The sequence below is a fragment of the Mustela nigripes genome, chromosome 10, assembly GCF_022355385.1.
Source record: "Mustela nigripes isolate SB6536 chromosome 10, MUSNIG.SB6536, whole genome shotgun sequence".
Lineage (NCBI taxonomy): Eukaryota > Metazoa > Chordata > Mammalia > Carnivora > Mustelidae > Mustela > Mustela nigripes.
In genome coordinates this window covers 409706-436510 of record NC_081566.1, presented here as the reverse complement: position 1 = coordinate 436510, position 26805 = coordinate 409706, and the positions used below count along the sequence as shown (strand labels likewise).

Genomic DNA, 26805 nt, shown 5'->3' with positions numbered 1-26805 from the left:
GGATCCTGGGCAGGTGAGTACCAGGGAAGCAGGCCCGCCACTCCGGTGTGGGTGCGCTAGGAGTTGGGGTTCTAGGCCGTGTTCTGATACTGGGCCTCTGGATACAGAAGTTGTAAAAAACCATCAAAGCAAAACTTAAGCAAGCTAATCCTGAAATATATTTCACTTGAAGTTTTTGGATAGTTTTTTTTAAAAGATAAAAAAATATTTAGTATTATAAGTCACAGTATTTATTTATAAATGAGTAGAAGCATATTTAGAATAGCTTTATCTGATGATTAAATATCTGTTTTGGTGCACGTATAGCTGTGGAAGTTGTGGATCTGTACTTGGACTGTGGACTCTGAGTGTGTCCCCCTCGGCCCACCGTGTGCCTCCATGTCCTGGAGCAAGGCCTCCCTCGAGAGAGCAGGCCACAGAGCGGGCAGGAGCTGTAGAAGCGGGAGGGGTGATGCCTGCACCACACACCCCTCCTCATGCTGTTCACGAACGCCTCTGAGACAGCTAGATTCAGGGAGGGCTGTTCCCAGAAATACAGAACACTTATTTTTATTTATTTTTTAAAAAGATTTGAGAGAGCGAGCCTAAGCAGGGGGGAGAGGGAGAAGCAGGCTCCCTGCTGAGCAGAGACGCCCCCCGAATGCGGGGCTGGATCCCAGGACTCTGGGATCATGACCTGAGCTGAAGGCAGAGGCTTAGCTCACTGAGCCACCCAGGCGCCCTATTTTTTTTTTTTTTTTTAATTATTTTCAAGTTATCTCTACACGGAACATGGGGCTCAAACTCACAACCCCAAGATTAGGAGTCGCATGCTGTACTGACTGAGCCAGCCACTGGAGTCCCATCCACGCCCGGCTGGAGAACACATGGCAGCCTGGGGGAGTCTGCAGGAGCGTTTCAGACCTGGGTGGAGGCAGCGTAAGTCAGGCGTAGTTGGACACTCGAGTCAAGGAGGACCCGGGATGGTTAAGACGGGACGGACGGTCAACAGCTTTCAGCTGAAATCTAGAAGTTAGAGAGAGGAAGAGCAGAAGCTAGAGCTTTCCACGCGAACGTGCGCCGGCGCGTCCCGGGAGCCGGCCGTGATGCTGTGATGCTGTGCATGCTGCCGGAAGCCGAACCCTCTTTTTGGGGAGAGAGGCTCCACTAATGGGGACGGACGGGGCTGGAAGTGAAGATAATGTGCTCTGGAAGGAGAAACGAAAAAAAGCTCCGCTATGTGATTCTATCTCACGGAAGCCAAAACAGGAAAGATTCTCAAATCGAGAATAAAGAGTCTTATGTTACCGAGAAGACTGGAAAATGTGGGTGAAGGTAGTAAGGCATGAAATAAAACGTCAAATTCAGGATATCTTAAAACAACCAACTTCTTTAATTAGAAAGCAACAAACATGCAAATGGCAAGTGTAGAAATTCATTTGACCAACATTTTCACTATAATGAAAATTACTCTTCCACATTGATCCAAGCGCTCAAATCTGAAGGTTAGGGAAAATATTGCACTTTGCATTTTCTAGCACTCCTCACACGTGGCAAAAAGTTTTTAAAACATTTTGCTAGTTTTGTTTGACACACTCTCCCAAATCCATGCACACAATCATTCCAAACCAATGTTAGGTTATCCCGAAAAAGGGAAAAACTCTGAAACACCATAACCTTAAAATTGCACTAAAGCTCTGTAAAGAAAAAAATATAATAAATGTCTTCTACAAATCTCAGACCATCAAGTGCTCGCCAGCCAGGGCGGGTTACTCTTCATCCTCCTGACCAGAGCCTTCTGATCTGTCGCCCTCCAACCGGTCTGGAAAACACACGAAACGCAGAAAAAGAAGTGTTTTCAGCATTGTAACTAAAGTAACTTTCAATACCTTTTATTTAAAACTCATTAAAATGCATACAAGTCCAACACGGCCCACGTAGGAATCCCTCCGCTCCTGTGTGTGGGGGACTGATTTTTCACCACTGAAAGCAAGTGAAACGAGTAAGGGAACAGCGCGGGACTCTGATGTCACGTCGTTCTAAACCTCAACACTTAGAAAGAAAAGCTCTAGGGACTGAGACCTGTCATGGTCTCTTAGCAGTGGTTTTCAAACCGTGTTCCTTGGGAGCCCAGGAGCCTCAGGAGGTGTATCGTGCCACCAGACCGACTGAGGGGAGGCTGTGGGGGAGCCGGGGGACCATTCTCGCAGATCTGTGTACTTCTGTTTATAGAAAGATTTTTTTTTAAACATTTTATTTATTTATATGACAGATAGAGATCACAAGTAGGCAGAGAGAGAGGAGGAAGCAGGCTCCCCGCTGAGCAGAGAGCCCGATGTGGGACTCGATCCCAGGACTCTGGGATGATGACCTGAGCTGAAGGTAGAGGCTTAACCCACTGAGCCACCCAAGTGCCCCTACAGAAAGATTTTTTAAATTAAGTATCTGCTATGTTCCAGGTGTTGTGCTAAGGACACAACGGTGGCCAAAACGGACACGTGGTCTCTGGCTTCAAGCAGCTTATCCAGATTAACTACGCAAGTGACAACACAATCACAGACGGTGAGTGAACACAGCTCGCTCTCTCCGGCTTTCGGCAGGTGCACTCGCCGTTCCTCTCTGCAACACCCGCCCCGTGCTCCGGCTCACTCATCGCGACGCAGCTTTTACCGGCTTCGTGAACCGTTCCCGAGACTTCACAGACGCCCAGCCTGCGGAACGATCAGTCCTTCCTCTGCGCGCCAGGCTCGCCGTGTCTACCGTGCGGCGCTCACCCTAACCGCAGGCCCAGCGTGTTTGCGTGTCTTTGTACGCGCCAGACTTCAAGGGCTTTCTGAGCTCCTGGGAGGGTACGAGTTTTTCCTTTCTATCTTGTATCTCAGCGCCTAGGACAGGAGGTGCAGTGACAGCTCTCGGAATACGTGAACGTGAGTTTTACTAATAAGCTGTGTTACACACAGAGGAGGCAGCAGTGTGGAACCACGGCCACCACAGAAGTCCCAACTCAACTGCACTAGACCCTCTGTGCTGACCCCATTTCAAAGCCAAACTAAGGAGATAATGTACGTGTCTATGATTTACAACCTGAGTTATACCAATTTTAGCTATTTTCATTATTACCTAAGTGTTCGATACATTTGCAAAGTAAGTGAACAAAGCCAAGATTTGGACAGACCCTCACAGGTCACCAGGCTCTGCATGCAGTGGAGGGATTGCTGATCAGCAACGGGCTAACCCAAGAATGTCAGCGTAAAAGCGACGACACTCTCTCCTCGTGTGATAAACTTGCACGAGAGAACAAAACACGAAGCTGCTACCAGCTCGACCAGATCCCCACGAACGGGAGTCCTGCAGATGACGGGCTAATTCCGCAAGCCTATTCCTGTCCCCTACAAGCAGGAGTGTGTAGGGCTCCCACCCAAACTGCTGTCACACTGTGAATGAAGACGGGAAGTGGACGGTTAAGAAGAACTATCCCAGCCTTCGAATCGGGAGTTCAGGGTAGGACTGGGATTCTGCAGAGTCCAGAGCACGCCGTGAGGAGACCAGTGAGGACCAAGAGGGCCTAATACCGGTCAGCGGCCAGTGCTTGACTGACAGTGGCTTCCAGAAGGCGGAAGAAGGTGGGAGACTGTTCTTCTCTCAAACCCACCTCAACCAGCTGCTGCAGACTCCTCGCTCTCAGAGGGGAAACCCAGCTTCTGAGAAGAAATTAAATGAAATCTTTTGTTCGGGAAGTGCTGCACCCCTGAGGCAGGAAAACTGCAAAGCAGCTCGATGCCGACAGCTATCTGGTTGGCAGTGACAGACCCAGGCGCCCTGAGCAACACCTTCTCCTCCATGAAGACAGAAAACAAGAGCCGCTTCTCCATGCAGAGACCCAGCTCCGAGGAGCTCCGGGCCCTAGCAAACCAGCGGCCACTTACAACCAGGCCCCGGCGCCAAACACGGGAGAACGCCCTCTGCAGCCGAGCCCCTCACCTTCCCTCTTTAGAAACGGCCCCCACCCGGGCTTGGGGCAGACCCCCTGTCCTCTGCCCCTCGTGCCTGCTCCTGGGCGGTGGAGTCGATGAACTTCTAGCTCTTTGTTCTGCCTCAGGTGGGTGGTTTCACGGCCAGAGCCACTGGCCCACTGGCGTCCGTCCCCCTGATCTGCTTTGTCCCACATCGGGGCCCCCATCTCACGGACAGAGACCGCACATTCAGACCCCAGTCTTCAGGGACGTATTCCTGAGGATGACTTCTCCTGCTTTTTGGAAAATGCAAAAGCTCAAGCCCTATTTCAATAAAGTGAGAGAAAATCTTCAGGGGGTAGAACCCAAGTATCTGCAGCTTAAGAAGCCCGCCAGGGGGTCCGATGTGCCGCCTTCGTGGAGAATCACAGCTCCACTGGGAAGGCGCTGCCCCGAAAGGCCTCCCTGGGGGTGAGGAGGGGCCAGACCAGACCGTGGCTGGCCTGCGCCGGCGCCATCACAGTCCCCTCCTGACTGCCCTCGAACGTGCACACACAATGGGACTTGGGATCCTGGAGCCCAGGGGGGAAGGAGAGGACAGGCCTGGACAACCGGCTCACCCAGTAACCGCACGTCTTAACGACAGAAGCGACTCTTGTGCGCCTTTTCTTTCCAGTCTTTTACGTAAGAGAAGAAAGAGAGTGAGTTAAGTTTACTAAACCAATTAGAAATTATCTTTTTGACCGACAGCAAAATGAAATGGAAGAAAGAAATCTTCCTGCTGTAAGACTTATCCAGTGTTAAAACCAAAGGGTGAGGGGAGTCCCGCCAGCTGCCAACCCACGGCACGTCAGCCGCTGCGTGAGACGGACCGCGCCAACCAGAGAGCAGCGGTTTCCTAGAGAAAAACCCCGCAAGAGCCATTCGCCAGATAAGCTCTTTACAAGAACGCATGAGTTTTAGGAATCCTAATCAGCAAATGTTTTTCTTGTTCTAGACAATGCTGCCTCAAATCTGAAATCTGAAAGGATGAATTTTAAGTGTTACAGTGATTAGTTTACTAATATGGGAACCCACAAGTTACTGCGAAGATATTTTGTCGGGCTACTGTCCTTTTCGGTTCACACCCCATGCAGAATTCCCACTCTCTCCAGGCAGTCGTTAATATTAACAATTTGCATATTTTCTTCCCACCTCACAAGGGCTTCTTTTACTTCCTCAGATGTGCTCTGCTACTCTCTCCTCCAGGACTTTGAAAAATGCTGCCTACCCTTTCCTCCGCTGGGCATACTGCATCTGCACTCCTCCCTCTCTCTGAGGAAGCGGTGTAACCGGTTCACGGCTAAGGAAGGCCGGAGGAATAGGCAGAAGTGTCCCCGACCAAAAGTGGGGGGGGGGGGGACGATGAAGATCCTGAGGGAGAGAAGACTTTGTCGTGTCCCCAAATCAAAGAGGGCCAGAGCGGATGGAGAGCACGCTGGGCGAGAGCCTGAGCAGCAGTGTGAGCTCAGATCACCCAGAGGCCTGCATGTCACACTCATGACCTCAATGTGTTCCCACAAGTGACCTTCCCAAGGTCAAAGGGAAGAAAGGGCTTGGAAGCCAGTTTCACATTCAGGCTTTACCATCCACCAGTTGTGTGATGTGGGGCAAGTTATTACAAGTAACCAACGTTGTAAAGGTTTGGAGCTAATTAAGAAAAATTTGTGAAATGACTAGGATAGCGCCTGATACATTACAGGTATTAGAAATTTAATTTATGAAATCAGTAAAGAAAAATACTCTTTTGTTCGATAAATGTATTTTGTTTATAACGGATACCAATCTTTTCTGTTATTATGAACAGATTATGCACTTCCTTCTCGAATGTCAATGACAATACACACATTTTGTGTTTCTTTAGTTCCTCACAGTGTATCCTTGAAAACAGAAAAAAATATTTAAAAACTGTACAGAGGTTCTGTGCTTCAACCCTGGCAGAAGCAGTTACATTCATTTTGGTCTGAGCTAGGGTCACTTCTCACCACATCCACTATACAGGGAGATTCCTTTTAAGGGTTAAGGTAGGATCCTCCATGCTGAGAAGAGAAGGAGCAGCTTCAGATCAAAGTTTTCAAGTTTCATTATGACACTTTTCAATACATTTGGTCCATGAGGAATTAAGTTACTGCACTAAGATCAAGTGTTCACCAAACTCCTAGCTCAGAAGTGATGCTGCCTTCAGTTTGTGGTTAAAAGTAATTGTACGAATCACGGTCAAGCAGACCCGAACTAGTAACATGACGCGACCACGGTGTCAAGGACACTGTGACAGTTCTTACCGGCTCGGATATGATTCAGCGAAGCCAGCATCCGCAGCATGAAAGAGGCCGGCACCGTGATGGTGTTTCTGGTCTCTTCCAGCATGAGTTCGTTTCGAGTTATAACCTAGGAAGCAAGCGGAGCAGCACATCAAGACCGCGATGTGGCCGCACCCCGCGGCGGGCTCTCAGCAGGTCTGAGGAGTCGCCTCGTTCTCTGCACCCTAAGGCCACTCACCGCCACGGAACTACTTCACCGTGCACCTGAGGGAGTGGCATCACACAACACGACTCTTTCGACTGGCAGAGGGACAAAGGCCGCACTTTGAAGCCGCTTGAAACATTCAAGAATTCAATTTATCTTTCACCTGTGCTTTGTTTCCCAGAGCAGCTACCTAGGTCTGCTCATTCTTCCTCCCTGTGGCAGAGCGGATGCACTTAGTGACACAGCCGTGTTCAGTGAGTTCCCCGGGGCCACTCAGGTTTCTCAAGAAAACATCACCTCGACTGACGCAAAGTAATTTTGAAAAATAAACTTTTGGAGAAGAGTCACCAATGACCCTGTCTTAGGTACAAGACGGGACTACGTGAGTGTCCATGAACACCGAGGGATCTAGGCATAGGAGAAAAGGCAGAAAGGGAGGAAAGAGGAGGAAGGCCAAGGGGCCAATCTGTCAGCGGCTCCCCAGTAATTTCATACACACTTTCAGCCCCGCAGCCCACCCCCAGAGCCCTTTCCAGTCTCGCCCCAAGGAGCTGCTTCCTTATCCACTCTCCAGTGGTTCGCTTGCCTTAGGACCCCTTGCAAAGTGCCGACCCTTGATCTCAAGGGCTCCTTAGCACCCTGTCCACCTGGTGAACTCAGTCCAATTCGTACTTCCTCTGGAGACCCCATCCATCCGCCCCATCTACGAGCACACTGCTTCTTTGCAAGGGCTTCCAGAACACTCTGCATGCCCTCTACGTTCTGGCTGACTGGTCATTGTCCCACCAGTCTATATGCTCTGAGGGAAGGTTTGTTTTTTACAATTCGGCACTGTGTCTGACAGAGGCAAAGTTTATAAATGTCTATTAGAAAGCAGATATGGGAATTGTGATTGTCAACCTTGGTCTAGACTACCGGTTTTCTAACTTACTAATAACACTTTTTAGCAATGGACCCTTATTTCATGTTTTTAAAAGGGTGCAGCATCAACGTGAGCTACACGCACCTGTTAACAGAAGCTCGGCCGCCAGTAAGCAGCTGACTAATGCCATGAATCGTTATGTTCGTAAGAAATCCTACAGGAAAACCCACCAATAAAAACCCTAGCTACAGCTGGGGAGGAAACCCCAAGAATTCAGCTTTTGTATTATCCACCTTCCCCTGTCTCAAGCCCACAAAAAACCTAGAGCTTCACAGAGCCCAGTTTGAAAACCGTTGGTTTAACCAGGAGCTCAAGAAATCTTAAAATCTGACAGTAAAGGAAAAGATTCTCCAGTCATTTGTTCTGCTACTTATTTGGCTGTGATTATGGAGGACAGCCATAGTAAAACTCATTTTCTTAAAAGGACAGGGTTTTTTTTTTTAAGATTTTACTTATTTATTTTTGAAGATCACAAGAACAACACAGGCAGAGGGAAAGGAAGAAGCAGACTCCCTGCTGACCAGGGAGCCCAATCCCAGGACCCTGGGATCATGACCTGAGCTGCAGGCAGAGGCTTTAACCCACCGAGCCACCCAGGCGCCCCAAGGTTTTTTAAATGATTCTTCATTGCAATAAGCACAAAACCAGTCAAATTGTTTTTCTTAAACTATAATAACCTGGTATTACTAATAATCAATATTATAATAAGCCTAATAATATTTTTGATGTTTAGCTCTCTAGTATTACAGCCATGTTTTAATCTTAGTTTTTCTTTTTCTTAAACTTTGACCTCCTTAACTGAATAAACCTGCTTATGGTACCGATTAATAATGAGCTGCTTTGGGGTGCCTGGGTGGAGGTGGATCAGTCATTAAGTGTTTGGCAAAAGGTCATGATCTCAGAGTCCTGATTTCCAGCCCTACATCAGGCTCCCTGCCCGGGCTGGGGAGGAAGGGACCCTGCTTCTCTCCACTCCCCCTGCTGGTGTTCCTGTTCCTGCTGTCTCTATCTCCGTCAGGTAAATAAATCAAGTCTTTAAAAAAAGAAAAAAAAGTAAAAGAAAATAATGAGGTGTTTTAAGTCTTCTTAAGAAAGCATTTCAGGAACAAAGTGATATATGCGTTATAATAATTATAAATAAAAGTCTTACTTCATCAGCAAGTTTTCGGTTAAAAATCCTGGACTCTTCTAGTGGTGACCAGATCTTTATGTCATAATCTATGCCAGATGAGGCGAGAACTAGAAATAAAATGTTGCATATTAATATAAAGCATAAAAACATGCTGTTAAGACACGCATACACAGGTCACACATTATGCATGTATGTTAGGGGTGTGTGTGTGTGTGTGTATACACATACACGTGCAGCAACACTGAGCCGGCATGGAAACTGTACTGACACATTTAATGGTCAACTGAGAATACTATTTAGAAGATTTCCTAAAAAAGTTACCCTAGAACATAATTTTAAGACCAACTTGCAGTCAGTCCAATTTCTTTCCTATCCCCTGCTCTTTTAGGAGAAACATGGGAAGTGTCCAACGAAAGGCAAGAATAAGCCAAGATCCTTTGTTCTGTCGGATTAACTCGGACATGTGAAGACTAATGAGGCTCGGAGACGCAGGCGGAGTCGTGCAAAGTGTGGTCAGCCGAACCTCTTGCAACTTGTAAAACTCAGAAGAAATATTAAAGAATAAAGGCTTTGATCTACTTCGTCATACTTTGTGCCAAAAGGAGGTTCTAAGTGTTTCTGTTTTGAACCCAAGGGGAGTCGTAACGGGCTCCCCTGACGGCCTCCTGGAGTTCCCCCACTACTCTCACACTGACGCCAAGAAGGAAACCAGAGCCGGTGCGCGGACTCCTGACACGGCCGTCTTACTTGGGTCAAATGGATGCGGCTGCAAGCAGTTGACCACGTGGTCGTCGGCCTCCAGAAGCATCAGGTGCTCAGCGGTGCGGCGGTCCCAGATGAAGATGTGGCCGCAGTCCGAGCCGCTCATCACGAAGTTAGCGCCCCAGAAATTGGCTTCTTTTATCTAGGGTTAACAAGAAAATTGTGGGAAAAGTCAAATCAAAGTTACGAAAACAAAGACTCTATTTTGCTACTGAAAATATTAATTGACTTAGAAAATAAAACATTTCCTAAGAGACTCTTTGTCTTCCATTGTTTTTAAATGATGGAAATTATCAGCAAGCATGATCCCACAGTAAGTGATGACAGGTGCCCCATGAAACAGAGACTATGTTCTGTTCACGGTAGTACTTTTAGGGCCTTAAACAGTTCTTGGCAACAGTAGGTGCTGAATTAGTAGCTGCTAAATGAATGCATGCATGCGATTTCTGGGTTTTGGAAAGTATAATGGAAACTTCTATGTCTACATGTTGTTGAACTTTCCAAAAATGGTTCCACTTTAGCTTTATAATAAAAACAAATCACAGAAAAAAATGAAGGGTTTCCTTTTATATTTCGCTTTATGCCAAAAAACAAAAAGTACCAATAATCTTTTTATTAGGTATTCTCTCACAATTGAGAAGGAAGGATGTAAACATTTTACTTTTACGAAGCAATGAGACAGAGGACTAGGACACACTGGAATGGTTAGGATGACATTTCTCAGTGGATGTGTATCAGTGAGCCACAAAGAATCTTTGTAGTTCAGGACATTTTTCAATCATTTCATCGGTAGCTGCTACTTTGCTATTTTCGCCAAACCAAAGAGGGAGACGGTTTTGTTGCTTAGAGTCCCTGTTGCATTTATTTAACTTTTCTTTTTTACTCCTACCCTAGTATTTTCATACAGAATTTTAATCAGCGAAATATAAAAAATACACATTGATTACTTCTATTAATAGTGAGCACTCTGTTTAGAATGATTGAATTGTTACCACCAATGGTATCTATAGAGAAAGCTAAGTAGTTCCCTGTCCCAAAGTTACTTTTTTTTAAAGTAAGCTCCATACCCACCCTGTGCTTGAACTCAGGATCCCTAGATCAAAAGCTGCATGCTCTACTGAACTTTTACCCTTAACTCTGGAGGGAACAGATTAAAACTGATTCTTTAGATACTTTTGGACGACTCGATGAATATATGAAAACAACACCTTCTAAATATGAATAGTTCAGAGTTCAGAGTTGCAACATGCTAATCATCTTACAAGATCCCCTTAGTGCACAATTAAAATCACACTGGGTGTATGACTTGTGGACAGTAAAACTTGAAAAGATCTTAGAGATCATCTGGTCTGTTCTTTTTTTTTTAAAAAAAGATTTTATTTCTTTATTTGAGAGAGAATGAGTGAGAGAGAGCATGAGAGAGGAGAAGGTCAGAGGGAGAAGCAGACTCCCCAAGGAGCTGGGAGCACAATGCAGGACTAGATCCTGGAATTCCGGGGTCATGACCTGAGCCGAAGGCAGTTGCTCAACCAACTGAGCCACCCAGGCGCCCCATCTGGTCTGTTCTTATATCACAGATGAGGACACAATGTCTAGAGAGACAAAGTGACTAAAACAAATCTTCACCTGTCAATCTTAAGAGTTGTTATAAAGTAACCAGACTACATTTTGCAATGAGGCTGGATTTCATATATCTAAATCTTTCTCTCCAAATCAACAGAGAATGCTAAAATGAGCCATATATATGTCAATATCCAGATCCAGATCCAGATCCAGCAAGTGTGAGAGAGCAAAAAGAAGCAATTGTTATTTGTACCAGCTAAAAATTTTAAACTTCTACAGCGTTTCCTTAGTAGGGCAGAATTTTCTTGTGAACAATAATGGTCTCAGGCAATCTATTCTAGGACTAAAACAACCACGTCTGGGTAAAGAGGTAACTGTGAAGGCACAATAATGCTGCACCGGACCCCAGTGGCAATACATGAAGACTATCTTTATGGAAAATATTCATATTATCAATCTGTAATTTCTCCAAAAAGTGCCATGAGCATTTGGTACCATTGTCCTGGAGTTGCGATGGCCCTTATAAACCATCTTTACTAGTGGCCTTCTAATGTTCAAAGTATCCAATTCTTCCATTTCTTTCCTTTCTTTCCTCCGCCTGAAGAACTCCTGGATGCGGGCAACAGCAGAGCGTCTAGAATTACATATTAAAAAAAAAAACAAAAATAAATTTAAAAACATCCATAGGCCACTATGGAATCAAAATGAGGAACATTAAAATACAGTAAAGTCTAAAAAATATTGAAACTAAACGTTATCTCAAGAAGGCATCCCCAACCAAAGCATAAAAAAGCAGACACAACAGTGAGACTACATCAGACTAGTTGAGTTACTAAAACAAAATATTTTAGTGAAGAGATCATTTAGAAATTTGGTACTGGTTGAGAAAGTAAAGGAAACAGCATGCGGCACACTGGTTTTTAAAGGGCTATTTTACAAAACAGAAGAGAGACAAAATTAATATGCAAGTTTACTACAAACACATCCTATTCGATATCATTTCTCTTCTCCGTATGAGAAAATGCACGGGCACACAGAGAAAAGAAAAGAAATGAAGGGTAACATATAATAGCAGAGGGGAAACTTGTTTGGAGATGTTCTCAGCAAAGAACAGACTAGTAAAGAAAAAGAGGGTATTACCGTATGTACAATAAAACAGGGACTTTCAAACAGATTCTATACAGACCCCATTAAAAGTACAGATTTGGAGCTAACGAGGCAGATTTTACTCTCCTAAGACCTGAGTTGGTTACAGAGCTGGAAACAAGAATGGGCCCTTTTAAGACTGATTTAATTATCAGAAGAAACGTTTCCTAACACAGTTTGTTAGTCTGAATTTACTACTTAAAACATTATATTTTGACGGAGAATAGACCAAAAAAGTCTACAGATCAGTAAGTACAATGAACACTATAACAGAAAAATAGGTAAAGGACAAGAGCAGGGCCACTACAGAAGAAATGAACCGTCAGTAAATATACCAAAGGACGCTAAGCCTCACTAATAAGATAAAAATAAAACAACAGACGAGCTCTTTATGTGTTGACCAGATTAAAGAGAGGTTAATGTCTATTTGAGTGGCAAGACTATAGGGAAACAGACACTAGTGGGAGGGGTTTGAAAGTGATTCTATGTAAAAAAAAAAAAAGTAAACTCCTTTACTGGAGACTTTCCACTGACGCAGAATGCATATGCAGGAAGGCAGAACATCTCACGTGTGTGGCCCAACGAACTTTCACAAACAGAACAAGCCCGTGAACCACCACCAGTGCTGACAAACGGGGCATAATCTCCAGAATTCTCCTAGCGCTGCACTCCCACCACTGCTCTCCCGTAAAGGAAAACCATTACTCTGGCTTCTAATGGGATGAGTTACTTTTGCGGGTCTGTGAACGGTGATCACACGGAACCGGAGGATGTGTATTTTTGTGTCTCGCTCCTGTAACTCAACACCCTAGGACTCATCTGTGCTGTCTTCTTCATCCCACGGGCTGCAGAGTACCACAGCGCACACATCCATTACAACGCATGTGCCCATCGCACTGTGAGTGCACATGGGGCTGCTCACAGCCTCTGACTACTGAGTTGCGGCTACTACCAACATCTGTCCGTGTCCTTGGCAAGTATGTCAGGTTTCTGCTGGGTCTGTACCTAGGAGCAAAACAGCAGGACCACAGCAAGTGCATATGTTCAGCTTTGATAGATACTTGCAATTTCCCAAAGTGGTTACACCAATTTACATTCCCACTAGCAAAATACTGAGTTCAAGTTCATCAGAAATTAAACAGTATCTATTAAAATTTAAAATGTGTATATCCTGGGGCACCTGCCTGGCTAGTCAGTAGAACATGTGACTCTTGATCTTGGGGGCTGTGAGTTCAGGCCCCACGCTGGGTGTACAGATTACGTTTAAAAATATATATTTTTTAAAAGATTTAATTTATTTATTTGGGAGAGATGGAAAGGGAGGGGGAGGAGGGGCAGAGGGAGAGGGAGAGCATCTCAAGCAGACTCTGTACTGAACAGGGAGCCCGACATGGGGTTCACTCCCATGACCCAGAAAGCATGACCTGAGCCAAAACCAAGAGTCAGACACCAGACTAAAGAACCCAGGTGCCCCCAAATTAAAAAAAAAAAAAAAATTTTGCTTTGTGTTGGTACAGCAATTTTACTTGTAAAAATTGTACACTACACAAAACTTACACAAGTAAAACAAATATTACATATTTATATTATTTATATTTAGGTTATACATACATGTGTATAATATAAATCTTCAATGTAGTGAACCTTCTGCGTGTGCTTTCAGGAAGACTGGAAATAATCTGATTGTTCACATGGAAAGGACAGACTAATTAAATAAACTATGCTACACCCATATACTGGAATACTAATACCACCATAAAAAGATAAGCAAGGGGCACCTGCTGGCTCAGTCAGTGGAACACGAGACTCTTCATCTCAGGATTATGAGTTTGAGCCCAACCCTGGAAGTAGAGATAACTTAAAAATAAAATGTTTTAAAAAATAAAATAAAGGGCCGCCTGGGGGTCTCAGTGCGTTAAGCCTCTGCCTTTGACTCAGGTCATGATCTAAGGGTCCTGGGATCAAGCCCTGCGTTGGGTTCTCTGCTCAGCAGGGAGCCTGCTTCCCCCCCCATCCCCTGCCTGCCTCTCTGCCTCTCTGTCAAATAAATAAAATCTTTAAAAAAAAATTTAAAAAGATAAGGAGGATCCATTATCAACTACATGAAAAATGTTGGCATTATACTGCCAAATCTGCAATGTAGGTTAAAAGTTTAAGAGGAAAAATTCTACATATACATAAAAAGGGTCTAGAAAACCAGACAGCAATCATCCGTATTACTTTTTTAAAGAATTATATAACAATGTTGTACTCCTACTTTTATAATAAAATGGTATACTACTGTAGTTATACAGGTTTACTTAAAAGTGTTTTTAAAACTTTATCCTATGCTTTGTATATCCAAAATATACATGAATTTTAAAATTAGATAGCTAGAAACTTCCATGCAAAAAGGTGACATGTTTAGTTTACTCCAATTTTCTCATTCGGAGGTGATAATGAGAAGGGTTAAGAGTTTAAATGCTCTTGGTACACCTGGGGGCTCAGTCACTTGAGTGCCCGCTTTCGGCTCCGGTCATGATGCCAGAATCCTCGGATCGAGTCCTGTGTCGGGCTCCTTGCTCAGCAGGGAGCCTGCCTCTCCCTCCCCCTGCTTGTGCTCTCTTGACAAATAGATGAATAAAATCTTTTTTTAAAAAAAAGATTATTATTTTTAAATAAATAAATCACAAGTAGGCAGAAAGGCAGGCGGTGGGGGGGAGCAGGGCCCCTGCTGAGCAGAGAGCCCGATGTGGGGCTTGATGGCAGGACTCCGAGATCATGACCTGAGCTGAAGGCAGAGGCTTAACCCACTGAGCCACCCAGGCGCCCCAGATGAATAAAATCTTAAAAAAAATAAAAAACTTTTTAAAGTTTAAATGCTCTCAAAAGAAACCTAGTTGGATCTTTGTTGTGAAGTAGAAGAGAAGACACTCTCAATTAGATACAAAGATGTGATTAGCAAAAAACCAATAAAGAAAAAAAACTCTGGTTAAGAAAGCAGAGTATCAGTAAAGGGAATAGAAATGACCTTGCTGACAAACCGAAGGCCTCAGGAGCTGTAAATGGGAAAAGAAATTATATGACAAATTAAGAATTTAGACAGAAGCTCAAGTTATTTAAAACAAGATATGTGGACAGAATTAAAGTTGAATACTTAATGTGTTGATAATCATTAAGAACTAGTGAGCACAGCACCAGGTCAAAAATGTTCATCTCGTTTAAAAGTCAGCCGTAGAATATGGTCTAATTTACTGCTTCCCGCTTGTCTGGCTTAACCATTCTGATTGTAAAATCTAGACCTACCACTCCGCGGTCAGGAACGAAGCCCTGCCACGCGCAAGGATGCGGACAGAGCCCTGCACTAACTGAAAGAAGTCAGCCAGAGAAAGACAAATATTGTATGATTTCACACACATGGAATCTAAGAAAAAAAGCAGATGAACATAATGGGAAGGGGAAAGAGAGAGAGGGGTGGGGAAACAAAACATAAGAGACTCTAAATGCTAGAGAACAAACAGGGTTGATCAAGGTGCGGGGGATGAGCTAAATGAGTGGTGGCCATTGAGGGCACTTGTCAGGATGAGCTCTGGGTGTTCTATGCAAGCGACGGATCAGTGAATTCTATTCCTGAAACCAGTATTACACTATATAACTAACTACAATTTAAATACAAATTTGGAGGAAAATAAATTTTAAAAAATCTAGCTCTCAAGTTATGTGATTTGTATTATAGAGTTCTGATTCAAGATTAGGGTACCTACTACCACTATCCCACTGTAGGAAAATTATCTAAGTGAAAAGCTTCAAGTGCACAAATTTGAAATTAGAAAATAAAAATAACAGTATATATTATACCTACATATACAATCAGGTCATGTGCAAATCAGTTAACAGTATAAGCTAAAATGAATATATTGAAACAACTTTCTTAAAGGAGATTTTCATAGGAAAAACTGAAAAAAAAAATACAGGTCATTGAAAATGAAAATTAAAATGATATATACATATGAAGAATGCCAATCAGCAAATATTTATTAAAGGCCTTCCACTTGCAAAGTTGTTTTGGAGAATATTATTCATACTTTTATGATAGTTTTGGTAGTTTGGCTCCCAATTTAAAAGTCATAAAAGACATTATAAAGTTAAATACATATAAAATTTCAAAAGTAAACAATAAAATCATAGTAATAAGGAGTATAAATTCCAACCCAATGGAGGGGAAAAAAAGAGAAAAGCACTAGAAAACAAAGATAAAAAAACTTAAATCAATCCTAAAAAAAACCAAGAGAGTAAAAAACAAAACCAAACAAAAAGTGGTAAAAGAGAATAATTAGAGTAAGTTGGAAACAAATTTAAATATAGTCACAATGATAGTAAATTTAAATAGACGAAACATACCAATTGAGAAAAAAGAGATTGTCTAAGACACAGTGAAAGCATGAGGACAAGGAAAAGTTTCACACAGATATTTTACAAAAGCTAATCCAATGAAAGGTGGCTGGGTTATATTAATGTCTGGTGAAACAGACTAAGATAAAAAGCATCATTAAGAACAGAGAGGACTGGGGTGTCTGGGTGGCTCAGTGGGTTAAGCCACTGCCTTCGGCTCAGGTCATGATCCCAGGGTCTTGGGATCGAGCCCTGCATCGGGCTCTCTGCTCAGTGGGGAACCTGCTTCCTCCTCTCTCTCTGCCTGCCTGTGTGCCTACTTGTGATCTCTGTCAAATAAATAAATAAAATCTTAAAAAAAAAAAAAAAAAGAACAGAGAGGACTACTACATACACATTAAGTTCAATTTACTAGGAAGATATAACAATGTAACATACATGCACTCAATAAAAAAGAGCCTCAAAATCCATTTAAAAGGAAAATGACCTAACTACAAGGAGAATTAGACAAATCCACCACTGTCGTAAAGATTTCCACATGCCTTTATCCGTATTTTATTTGTCAAACTGACAAAACAAACACACAAACACCAAAATTATAAATAATTTTAATAACACAACAGTCTTGATCTACTGGCCATATATAAATAAAATTCTACATTAAAAACTAGAGTAATATTCTTTTCAAGGGTCCATGAAATATTTACAAATTTGACATGTACAAGTCCACAAAGTCAGTTTCTATGAATTTCAAAGAATGCATCTAACACCAACCATATTCTCTAACCACAAGTTTGATGTTACTGAAAAAAAGCTAAATGTACACATTTTAAGAAGTTAGGAAAAAATAATAAACCACACAAAAATTTCAAAGAAAACAGAAGAAAGGAAATAATAAAGAGAGAGAAAGCAGAAATAAAACAACAAAAAGAAACACAATACAGAGTTCTGCCATGATGAAGAGAAAATTAACGGAGTTCCAATAATGTTAGGAATAAGAAGGTGGTTATAGGGGCGCCTGGGGGCTCAGTTGTTAAGTGTCTGCCTTCTGCTCAGGTCATGATCCCAGGGTCCTGGGGTCGAGCCCCACATCAGACTCCTTCTCAGTGGGAAGCCTGCTTCTCCCTCTCCCACTCCCCTTGCTTGTGTTCCCTCTCTCACTGTATCTCTCTTTGTCAAATAAATGAATAAAATCTAAAAAAAAAAAAAAAGAAAGAAAAAGAAAAAGAAGGTGGTTATAACTCAAGACAGTAGAAATTAAATAGATAATAAAGACAGTATAATAAATTTTCAAACTTAGATGAATGGACACATTTTTCAAAAACTTCCTAACACGGGTTAAAGATGAAAGAGAGCAAACAGTACCACAGCTGTTAAAGAAGTACAATAGTACTGAAAAACCATCTCCAAAAGAAAATATGAGGTCCAGTTGTTTTAACAGGTAAGATATACTGAACTTTTAAGGACAAGATCATTCCAATCTTATACAAACTCTGGAAAATAGGAGATATTTTTTTCTACTTTTTCTCTAATACTAGTATAACTTCACAAAATATCAAATAAATCAAATCCAACAATATATCAGAAAGATAATACATCATGATCAAGTTCGGTTTATCCCACGAATACAAAGATTGTCTAACCCAGTTCTACATGTAAGGAGGTTGAAAGTCCTCACTCCAAACTGACAAGTAAAAAGCTGAACAGACTGAAAAACCAACACCTGTTCTGGGATCCATAAGAGCGGGGAAGACAGGGCAAACGGGTTCCTCAAGAGTGGAGAGACGGGGGCACTGGGGGGCTCAGTGGGTTACAGCCTCCGCCTTCGGCTCAGGTCGTGATCCCAGGGTCCTGGGATCGAACCCCGCATCGGGCTCTCTGCTCAGCAGGGACTGTGCTTCCTTCTCTCTCTTTGCCTGCCTCTCTGCCTACTTGTGAACTCTGTCTGTCAAATAAATAAAATAAAATCTTAAAAAAAAAAAAAAAGAGTGGAGAGAAGAACAGGCAGAGTCACAGCTTAGCAGGACAGAGACCTGGGGTAAGAACACCTAGACTGTGATCTGAGAACTGCGGGATGTGGTGTAGACAGCTTTGAGAATTAAAAACTCCATGGGATCCCAGTTACAGGAGTCCTTCCCACTGTATTTTCAGATTTACTTCCAGGAGCCAGACCAGACTGCCACACAGAATATTGGAGAAAAATCCCCTTGAGTTTCTGGCACAGAGAGGGGAAAAGGAACCATTTTGAAAAATGCCAGAGCACATCTTCTTCTTTGTAAGGTCTGCTCTTAGGGGAAACTAGTAAACTAGAGCCTAAACTGTTGGGGTTAATAACCCCTAATGCGGTTATTATTGTAATAAATAATCAAAGCCTAACTAACCTAGGGGAGGGAAACAGCCAACCACAGCCCACTCTGGCCATCCTATCCCACCTAAAGGCAAAGAAAACAAACAAAAAACCTGCGAAACACTTCTAAAGGCCAGAGATGTAGGCTCACTCAAAGACTGAGACCTAATCTGAAGACGGTGGATGCTTCCCCTCCCCCATGCCTGGCCGTCCCATCACCAGTCTGTTTATAGCAGTTCCTTTCACACGATACATCATATATAGCTAGTAGAAAAAGAAAACTACTAAGCACATCAAAAGAGAAAAAAAAACACAGTTTGAAGAGACAGAGCAATGTGGAATTAACAGACCAGGAATTTAAAACAACTATAATTAATGTAACTATGATTAATTAAGGGCACTAACAGATAAAGTACACAACATGTGAGGACAGATGGGCAATGTAAGCAGAGCGCTGGAAGTCCTCAGAAAGAAGCAAAAAGAACTGCCCGAGATAAACAAACAAACAAAACACACACACACACACACACACACACACACAACCCCAACCCTGTAACAGAAATGAAGAATGCCTTTGACAGCCTTATTAACAGACTGAACATGGCTGAAAAAATCCTTGACCTAGAACATATATTAATAGAATCCCTGAAAACCAAAAAGCAAAGAAAACAAAGACTGGAAAAAGCCCCCAAAAAGAGAATATTCAAGGATAGTGGGATAATTACAATCAATGTAACATAAGCACAATGGAAATCCCAGAAGGGGAGAAAAGGAAAGGGAAGGGGGAGAGGGGATGGAAGGAAAAGGAAAGGAAAAAGAAAAGAAAAATTTGAAATAATAATGACTAAGAATTTTCCCAAATTAATGTCAGACACCAAATCATAGACCCAGGAATCCTAGAGGGCACCAAGCAGGATAAATACCAAAAAACCCCAACCCAAACCAAATCAATACAAAAATCCTACAACCTAGGAATATCATTTCAAAAATAGCGAAAATCAAGGATCAAAAAAATCCTGAAAGAAGCCAGAGGAAAACAAACTTCTTACCTAGAGAGGAACAAAGATAAGAATCACATCCAACTTCTCCTCAGAAACTATGAAGCAAGAAAAGAATGCAATGAAATACTTAAAACACTGAAAGAAAAAAAAAATCACCAACCCAGAATTCTGTACCCTGCACAATTATCCTCTTCAGTGACAGAGAAATAAAACTTTCTCAAAGAGCAAAGGGATTTGTTGCTGATAGAACTGCCCTTTAGTTCTATGTTAAAAGAAGCTCTTTATAGAGAAGAAAAAAATTATGAATCAGAGACATGGATCTACATAAACAAAGGAAGAACATAAAAGGAATAAGTGAAGACAAAGAAAAACTTCCATTTTCCTTAATCTTAGTTTATCTATTATCTATATACATAAAACTATAGGTAAGAGTTGTTCAAAATAATAACAGCAATAACGTATTTCACCATCATGTGTGCTTATGCATGTGTTTTACGTGTGCGTATACGCACGCACGCTTATGTTAAAGTGAAATGAATGGCAGCAATGACACAAGGGACGGGAAGAAGGAATTAGGGTTTTGTTATCGTGGTATCACACTACCTGGGAAGTGGTACAGTATTATCCAAGAGTGGACTGCATTAGTTATAAAAGTACATTGTAAACTATAGGGCAACCACTAAAAAAGTTTAAAAAGAAGTATCGCTGATGAGCTAAGAAAGGAGAAAAACACGGAATCATATAAAATGCTGAATTCAAACCACAAAAGGCAGAAAAAGAAGGAAAAGACAAAAATAGGGACAAAGAGGGGCGCCTGGGTGGCTCAGTGGGTTAAAGCTTCTGTCATCGGCTCGGGCCGTGATCCCAGGGTTCTGGGATTGAGTCCCGCGTCAGGCTCTCTGCTCAGCAGGGAGCCTGCTTCCCCCTCTCTCTGCCTGCATCTCTGCCTACTTGTGATCTCTGTCTGTCAAATAAATATAATTTTTTAAAAAAGGGGACAAAGAACAAAGAACAGTAAAGAATATGATGGACTTTAATCCAATTCTATCAATAATGTTTTGCATGTCAGTGCTCTAAATACACCAATTCGAAGACAGCTTATCATTGTGGATCAAAAAATACGACCCAACTATTGGCGGTCTATAAGAAATCCACTTGAAAGTAAAGACTCATACCGAGTAAAAGTGAATGTACGGAGAAAAGAAAAGCATACCATGCTAACACTAAACAAAAGAACGTAAGAATAACTATGTTTCTTTCAGACACAGCAGACTTCAAAGTAAGCAAAGTTATCAAAGCTAAAGAAGAGCATGACACAATGTCAAAGGAGTCAGTTTCCCCCGAACAATCATTAAAGCGTTATGTGCCGTTCCAGAGAGGGTCGAAACACACGGGGCAGCAACTGAGAGAGAAGCAAGGAGCAACAGACGAATGCCCTGTTCTAGCTGGAGACGTCAACAGATCCAGGAGGCAGACACTGAGGACAGGGCCGAACTCAACGCCACCACTGACCAACTGGATACGACAGACACGGCCTGCTTACTTCAACCAGCAGCAGAACACACATTCTCAAGCCGAAAGTTCACCAAAACAGATGACATTCTGGATCATAAGACACACCTGAAAGGCTGTTTTTTTTTTTTTTTTTTTTTTTTTTTTTGGTTTCATTAATTGAGACACCAGGCTGAGCAAGGAGCCTGATGCGGGACTCGATCCCAGGATCCTGGGATCATGATCTGAGGCAAAGGCGGACGCATAACCGATGGAGCCACCCAGACGTCCCAAAAGACTGTTTAATAGTAGGACATTTCCAAGTGTTATCTACTGTATTAGCAGGTTAATGGAGAAAAAATATGAGAACTCAAGAGATGAAGAAAATGTACCCAATTCAATCAATATTCATTCATGATAAAACTGTTAGTAAAGTAGGGCAGCAGGGAATCCCCTAATCTGACAGGAGGTATCTACAAAAACCCTAAAAAACAAACCTAAATAAACTCATGTAGACATTCTTTTCAAAATCAGAAGGTGTGACTTTTACTACTAAGTAAATGTGACTCATTAACCAATACACAGTAAGAGTGCAAAAGGAGGAAAGAAAACTCCTATTTGCAATGATATGACTGTCTATTAAAAAAAAGGAATTTCCATGGCAATTAATAGATGTAACAGAAAAATTATTGGATGGATATAAGATCATTATTATACAAGCCAAATGAACTTCCAAACACCAGCAACAAACTATTAAGACAGCATAAGTTTAAAAACAAAATGCATTTACAACAGCAATGAAGATGAAAGAGTCTACTAAATAAATATATTCCTGTTCGTAGGAAATTATAACATGTTAATAAAAGACATTTTTTAAGAGAGCTGAATAAATATACACGTAATTTAATATTGTGAGGATAATCAATTCTTCAAATTTTTTACAGGTTTATTACAACTATAATCATATTCTGATGACTTGCATATGGAACTTAAAATGTTGATCACAAAACAGACCAAAGGACAAAGAAGAGCAAGTCCCTTCTAAAGAAAAATAAAGAGAAGAGATTTGAAGAGATTTAGAAGATATTAAGATTATAAAGCTAGAGTAATTATAAGAGTATGGTACTGAAGGAGAGGCAAACAGTTGTCCAGTGGAATGAAACAGAAAGCCTAGAAACAGACCTGTGTTTATATGGACACTGTAATGTGATGGGTAGCACAGCTGCTCTCTGGGGAAATTCAACATTTAATAAACGAACAGAGAAAACAAGGCTATCTACACGGCAAACATATACATCATGAATAAGAAATCAATTCCAGATGGATTAATATTTTAATCAAAAGATGACTTCAAAAGAACACTTTTCATTTTTGGAATTCCAGAAGTAAGGATTTCTTAAATAAAAGGAAGCGATATGCATTAAAGAATGATAAAATTCAACTACATTAAAATTAAGAATCCTCAAAATACAGCTTAAAAAAATAAATCACAAACCAGAAAAAATATTTGCACTTGTAAATGACACAAATTAGTATAAAAAGTACATTAAGAATTCCTTAAAAAAAAAAAATTTAACATGGAAGAGAAAAACAACTCAATTAAAACAACCCAGTAGAAAACCAGATATGGCCAAAAAACAAATGAGAGATGCATAATCTCATTTTGTAAGTACAGAAATGAAAATCAAAACCATGAGATGCCACTGTACACTGAACCAATTAGTAAAATCAAAAAAAAAGTGACAAAACCAAGTTGTGGATCAATGTGATTACTTAGTGACTGTACAAATTAGTTTACACTCGCACTTTGGAAAACAATTGGAGATTATCTTGTAAAATTCAACACTCTGTTCTCAGGTATGTACTCCAGAAAAGCCCAAGGAGACATGTTTCAGAATGTTCAAACCAGCACTGTTAGTAAGAGCAGAAACTGAACACTTAAATGCCCACTAACAGGGAAAGGCAGACATGATGGACAGTCGCGCAGTAGATTGTTATAGAGCAAAAAACCGACTGAGCGTCAGGGACGTAACAACACGGATGAACCGTAACGTGATGTTGACTGAGAAAGAAACAGCAAGTCCTAATATCACATTCGGACAATATCCTTTTTTTTCAAGTCTAAAAGTGGGCAAACAAATTAAATGATGTATTACTTTGGCATTTATATTTGTGGTAACTTTTTGTTTCTAGCAAGGCCCGATAAAGAGAACGATCAGAAGAGTGGTCGGCCCTGGAAAGGTGGGTGAGGGACAGAACAGAGAGATCTAAGTCGCTGGCAGTCTTCCAGTTTGGGGTTAGGTGGTGGGTTTATGGATATTTATTTATTATAATAATGAATGAATAAAGAAATAACAAATAAAGAAATGAATAAAGATAAATGGAAAAAAAGGGAACCAAACATGAATCAACAATGATAGTGTCATAAACCAAGAATTAAAAAAATAGAATTCTCCCCTCTTTAGACTAAGGGCCCTTAATGATGCCAGTGCCTGTGAAAAACTCTATTGCTGCAATTACTGTATTAAAATTACTTAGATGTGTCTATGAATCCCACTGAACCAAGAGTCATTATCCTTGAATCTCCAGCTTCTACCAGTGTTTGGTTCATATAGGGTTACTGAATGGATAAAATAACGAATACGAAACTGATTCATCCAGAAATGTCAAAGGAAAAACAAAAATATCTCAAGGTATCAGCTATTTATTTGGCAGACAGCATTTACTAGGAAAAAGCCTAGAATGAATCTAGCGTATGACTGACCTAAGAAAACAAGAACCTAGATTCCTGACTTTGCATTTTGATCCCTTCCTCTTCCCTGAGTCTTTTTATTTTTAATACTGCATATTCTAAAAATTCTGTTTCTAAATGGTCAGCAAAATTTAAGATAATTCCAAGCTCAAATTAGGAATTTATTTAAAAAAATAAATAAATAAATTGGCACATTTAGTAGTCAGAGGACCAGGCTAAGATATAAGAAGAAATTAAACAGCACTAAAAATATAAAATATGAATTATTTTGCCTTTTGTTTTCAATATGGTAAACCCTTTTATAAAACAGCATTACAGGGGCATCTGGGTAGCGGAGTTGGGGAAGTGTCCACCTCCTACTCTCTGCTCAGGTCTTGATCTCACGATCCTGAGATCGAAGCCCACACTGGGCTCCACACTGTGCAGGGAGCCTACCTAAAACTAAACCAAACCCCACCCCCACCCCAATTATATATAGCTAGAGTGGTACAAATTAACTGATATTATTGGTGTTATTAAAACGCTTTGTGGGGGAAGAAGAAATTTTAGGGTAGAAAAATGGTTTAATCAAAGACTGGGAAGTAACTGATTTATTTAACCTGGAATAAGTGACTTAAGGAGTAATTCAGTTAGCCAAAGGAGATTAATATAAAAGGATACTGTACTAAGGACGGAACATAAGGACAGGACTAATGACAGCAGGTGAATTCAGAGCTAACCTATAGTTAGAAATTCTTTACTGTGCAGGTGTGAAAGTCTTCTAGTCTAGGCAGCTAGCAAACCTGACACAATTTAGAATGTAAACTGGAAGAGCACTTTCCAAACCGAGATTTTTGTAGGTGTTCCACAAAACGGGTTTGCAAAATGTGGAAAGAAATGAATTAAGCAAAGCTCATCGGTTTTCTGGTTGCATGTTTTCTGAGAGGCTTTATTATGCTCATTTTGTGAATCTCCAGAAGAGGTTTACACGATGCAGGATTTCCCAGATTGTGGGACAGCACTGCAAAGTATCAGAGCACTCAGGGCAAAACAAGAAAACAGCACATGCTGCCAAGAGGTTTCTGGAGGCTCCTAGTCCCCAACATCAAGGAGCTGGAAGCACTCTCGTCCTGCAGGAGATCCTACTGTTCTGAGACAGCTCACAGTTTTCTTTGCAAGAACCGCAAAGCCACTGGGGAGAGAGCGGCCCAGCCCGCCCTCAGTCCCAGGCTACTGAGCCTGGGAAGTGGACAGAGCTCATGGGCACACTTTCTTTGTGGCAAATGAAACCTTGACCGCTCTGGGGGCAGAAAGAAAGACATGGACATGGGCTCTGTGTGTGTAGAGGTGGGGAATATACTTTTCCCTCAAAATGTATTAGTAAAGCTAAGGGACGGCTGGCCTGATGCTATCTTTAGAAGGCCCTCCTTCTAAGGCTGGCCCTTGGCTGGCATCTGGGAACTCCACTTGTGGAATGTTCCCTACATTTCTCCGCCTGTCCAGGACACTGAATGCTGATGCACCTGCTTGCCCAGACCATCTGTAATAAACAATGTGAACACCTACTTTCCTTCTGGATCTGGAATTTAGGTAGTTGTAGCTGGATGTAGAGGGTGTCTACACAACTGGCCCCTAATAAAAACGCTGGATTTTGACTCTTAAGCTTCTCTGGGTAGAAACACGACACACACACACACACACAAAACACACACACACACACAAAAAAGAAACACGACACAAGCATGACTGCATTTTACTGCTGAAGGAAGGAGTGCATTACACGGCCCATCGACACAAGCATGACTTCATTTTACTGCTGAAGGAAGGAGTGCATTACACGGCCCACGGTGGGAGGAAGCACGCTCGATGCTTATGTTCACATTCTTCCAGACTCTGTCTGACGTGTCTATTCCTTTGTCATAATCATAAGTGAATCTCAGTTCTGTGTGTCTTTTTTAGGGAGCTGTCAAATATGTGGGAATGTTGGGGCGCCTCTGAAACAATACAGTTGATGTTTGAACAACGTGGGAATTAGGGACATGGACCCCTCCACATTCCCATGCAGTTGAAAATCTGCATTAAAGCTTTTAACTCTCCAAAAACTTACTAATAGCTTACCACTGACCACCAGCCTTACTGATAGCATAAATAGGCAAGTAACACATATTTTGTATGTTGTATGTATTATATACTGTCTACTTACAATAAAGTATTAAGCTAGAGAAAAGAAAACATTATTAAGAAAAAAGGTGGGGGGGTGGGTGGCTCAGTGGGTTAAGCCTCTGCCTTCAGCTCAGGTCATGGTCTCAGGGTCCTGGGATTGAGCCCAACTCATTGAGCTCCCTGCTTGGGGGGGCGTCTGCCTCTCTCTCCCTTTCCCTCTGCTTGTGCTTGAGCGTTCTCTCTCGCTCTCAAATAAAAATCTTTTTTTTTTTTTAAAAGATTTTATTTATTTATTTGACAGAGAGAGATTACAAGTAGGCAGAGAGGCAGGCAGAGAGAGAGAGGAGGAAGCAGGCTCCCTGCTGAGCAGAGAGCCCGATGCGGGACTCGATCCCAGGACCCTGAGATCATGACCTGAGCCGAAGGCAGCGGCTTAACCCACTGAGCCACCCAGGCGCCCCTCAAATAAAAATCTTTTAAGAAATTAAAAAAAAAAAAAAGAAAGAAAATCCTAAGAGAAAGTTTAAGGTACTGTAAATTCATAGTCTTGTACTTATAAGAAAATCTGCATGTAAATGAATCTACACAGTTCAAACTCATGTTCAAGGGTCAACCATAATTCAGAGCTTTTCATTATGTTTCAGATCATGAAATCAAAGGAAGAAAAGAGTAAGCCAGATCACGTACGGAATAAGGATAAAAACTCAGTTACTGGAGTCAGAGATGAAAGGGCGTCGTC

At 41.8% G+C, this 26805-nt stretch overlaps 1 protein-coding gene across 6 annotated transcripts in view; it reads right to left on the bottom strand.

Annotated features, from left to right (window-relative positions):
- Positions 1-600: 600 nt before the first annotated feature.
- The window catches only part of DCAF6 (DDB1 and CUL4 associated factor 6), a 141128-nt gene continuing 114923 nt past the window's right edge, over positions 601-26805 (bottom strand). For 2 of the 6 annotated variants that reach the window (XM_059412356.1, XM_059412358.1), the window contains 5 exons: positions 11312-11450; positions 9239-9395; positions 8510-8598; positions 6254-6359; positions 1350-1801 (listed from right to left, as the gene is read on the bottom strand). In XM_059412356.1, the coding sequence (XP_059268339.1) occupies positions 1749-1801; positions 6254-6359; positions 8510-8598; positions 9239-9395; positions 11312-11450 (544 nt within the window). In that variant the 3' untranslated portion in view covers positions 1350-1748. Of the gene's footprint in view, positions 1006-1038; positions 1188-1349; positions 1802-2665; positions 2865-6253; positions 6360-8509; positions 8599-9238; positions 9396-11311; positions 11451-26805 lie in introns of those variants that run through there. The other 4 variants (XM_059412353.1, XM_059412357.1, XM_059412355.1 and 1 more) reach the window with 3 other exon arrangements.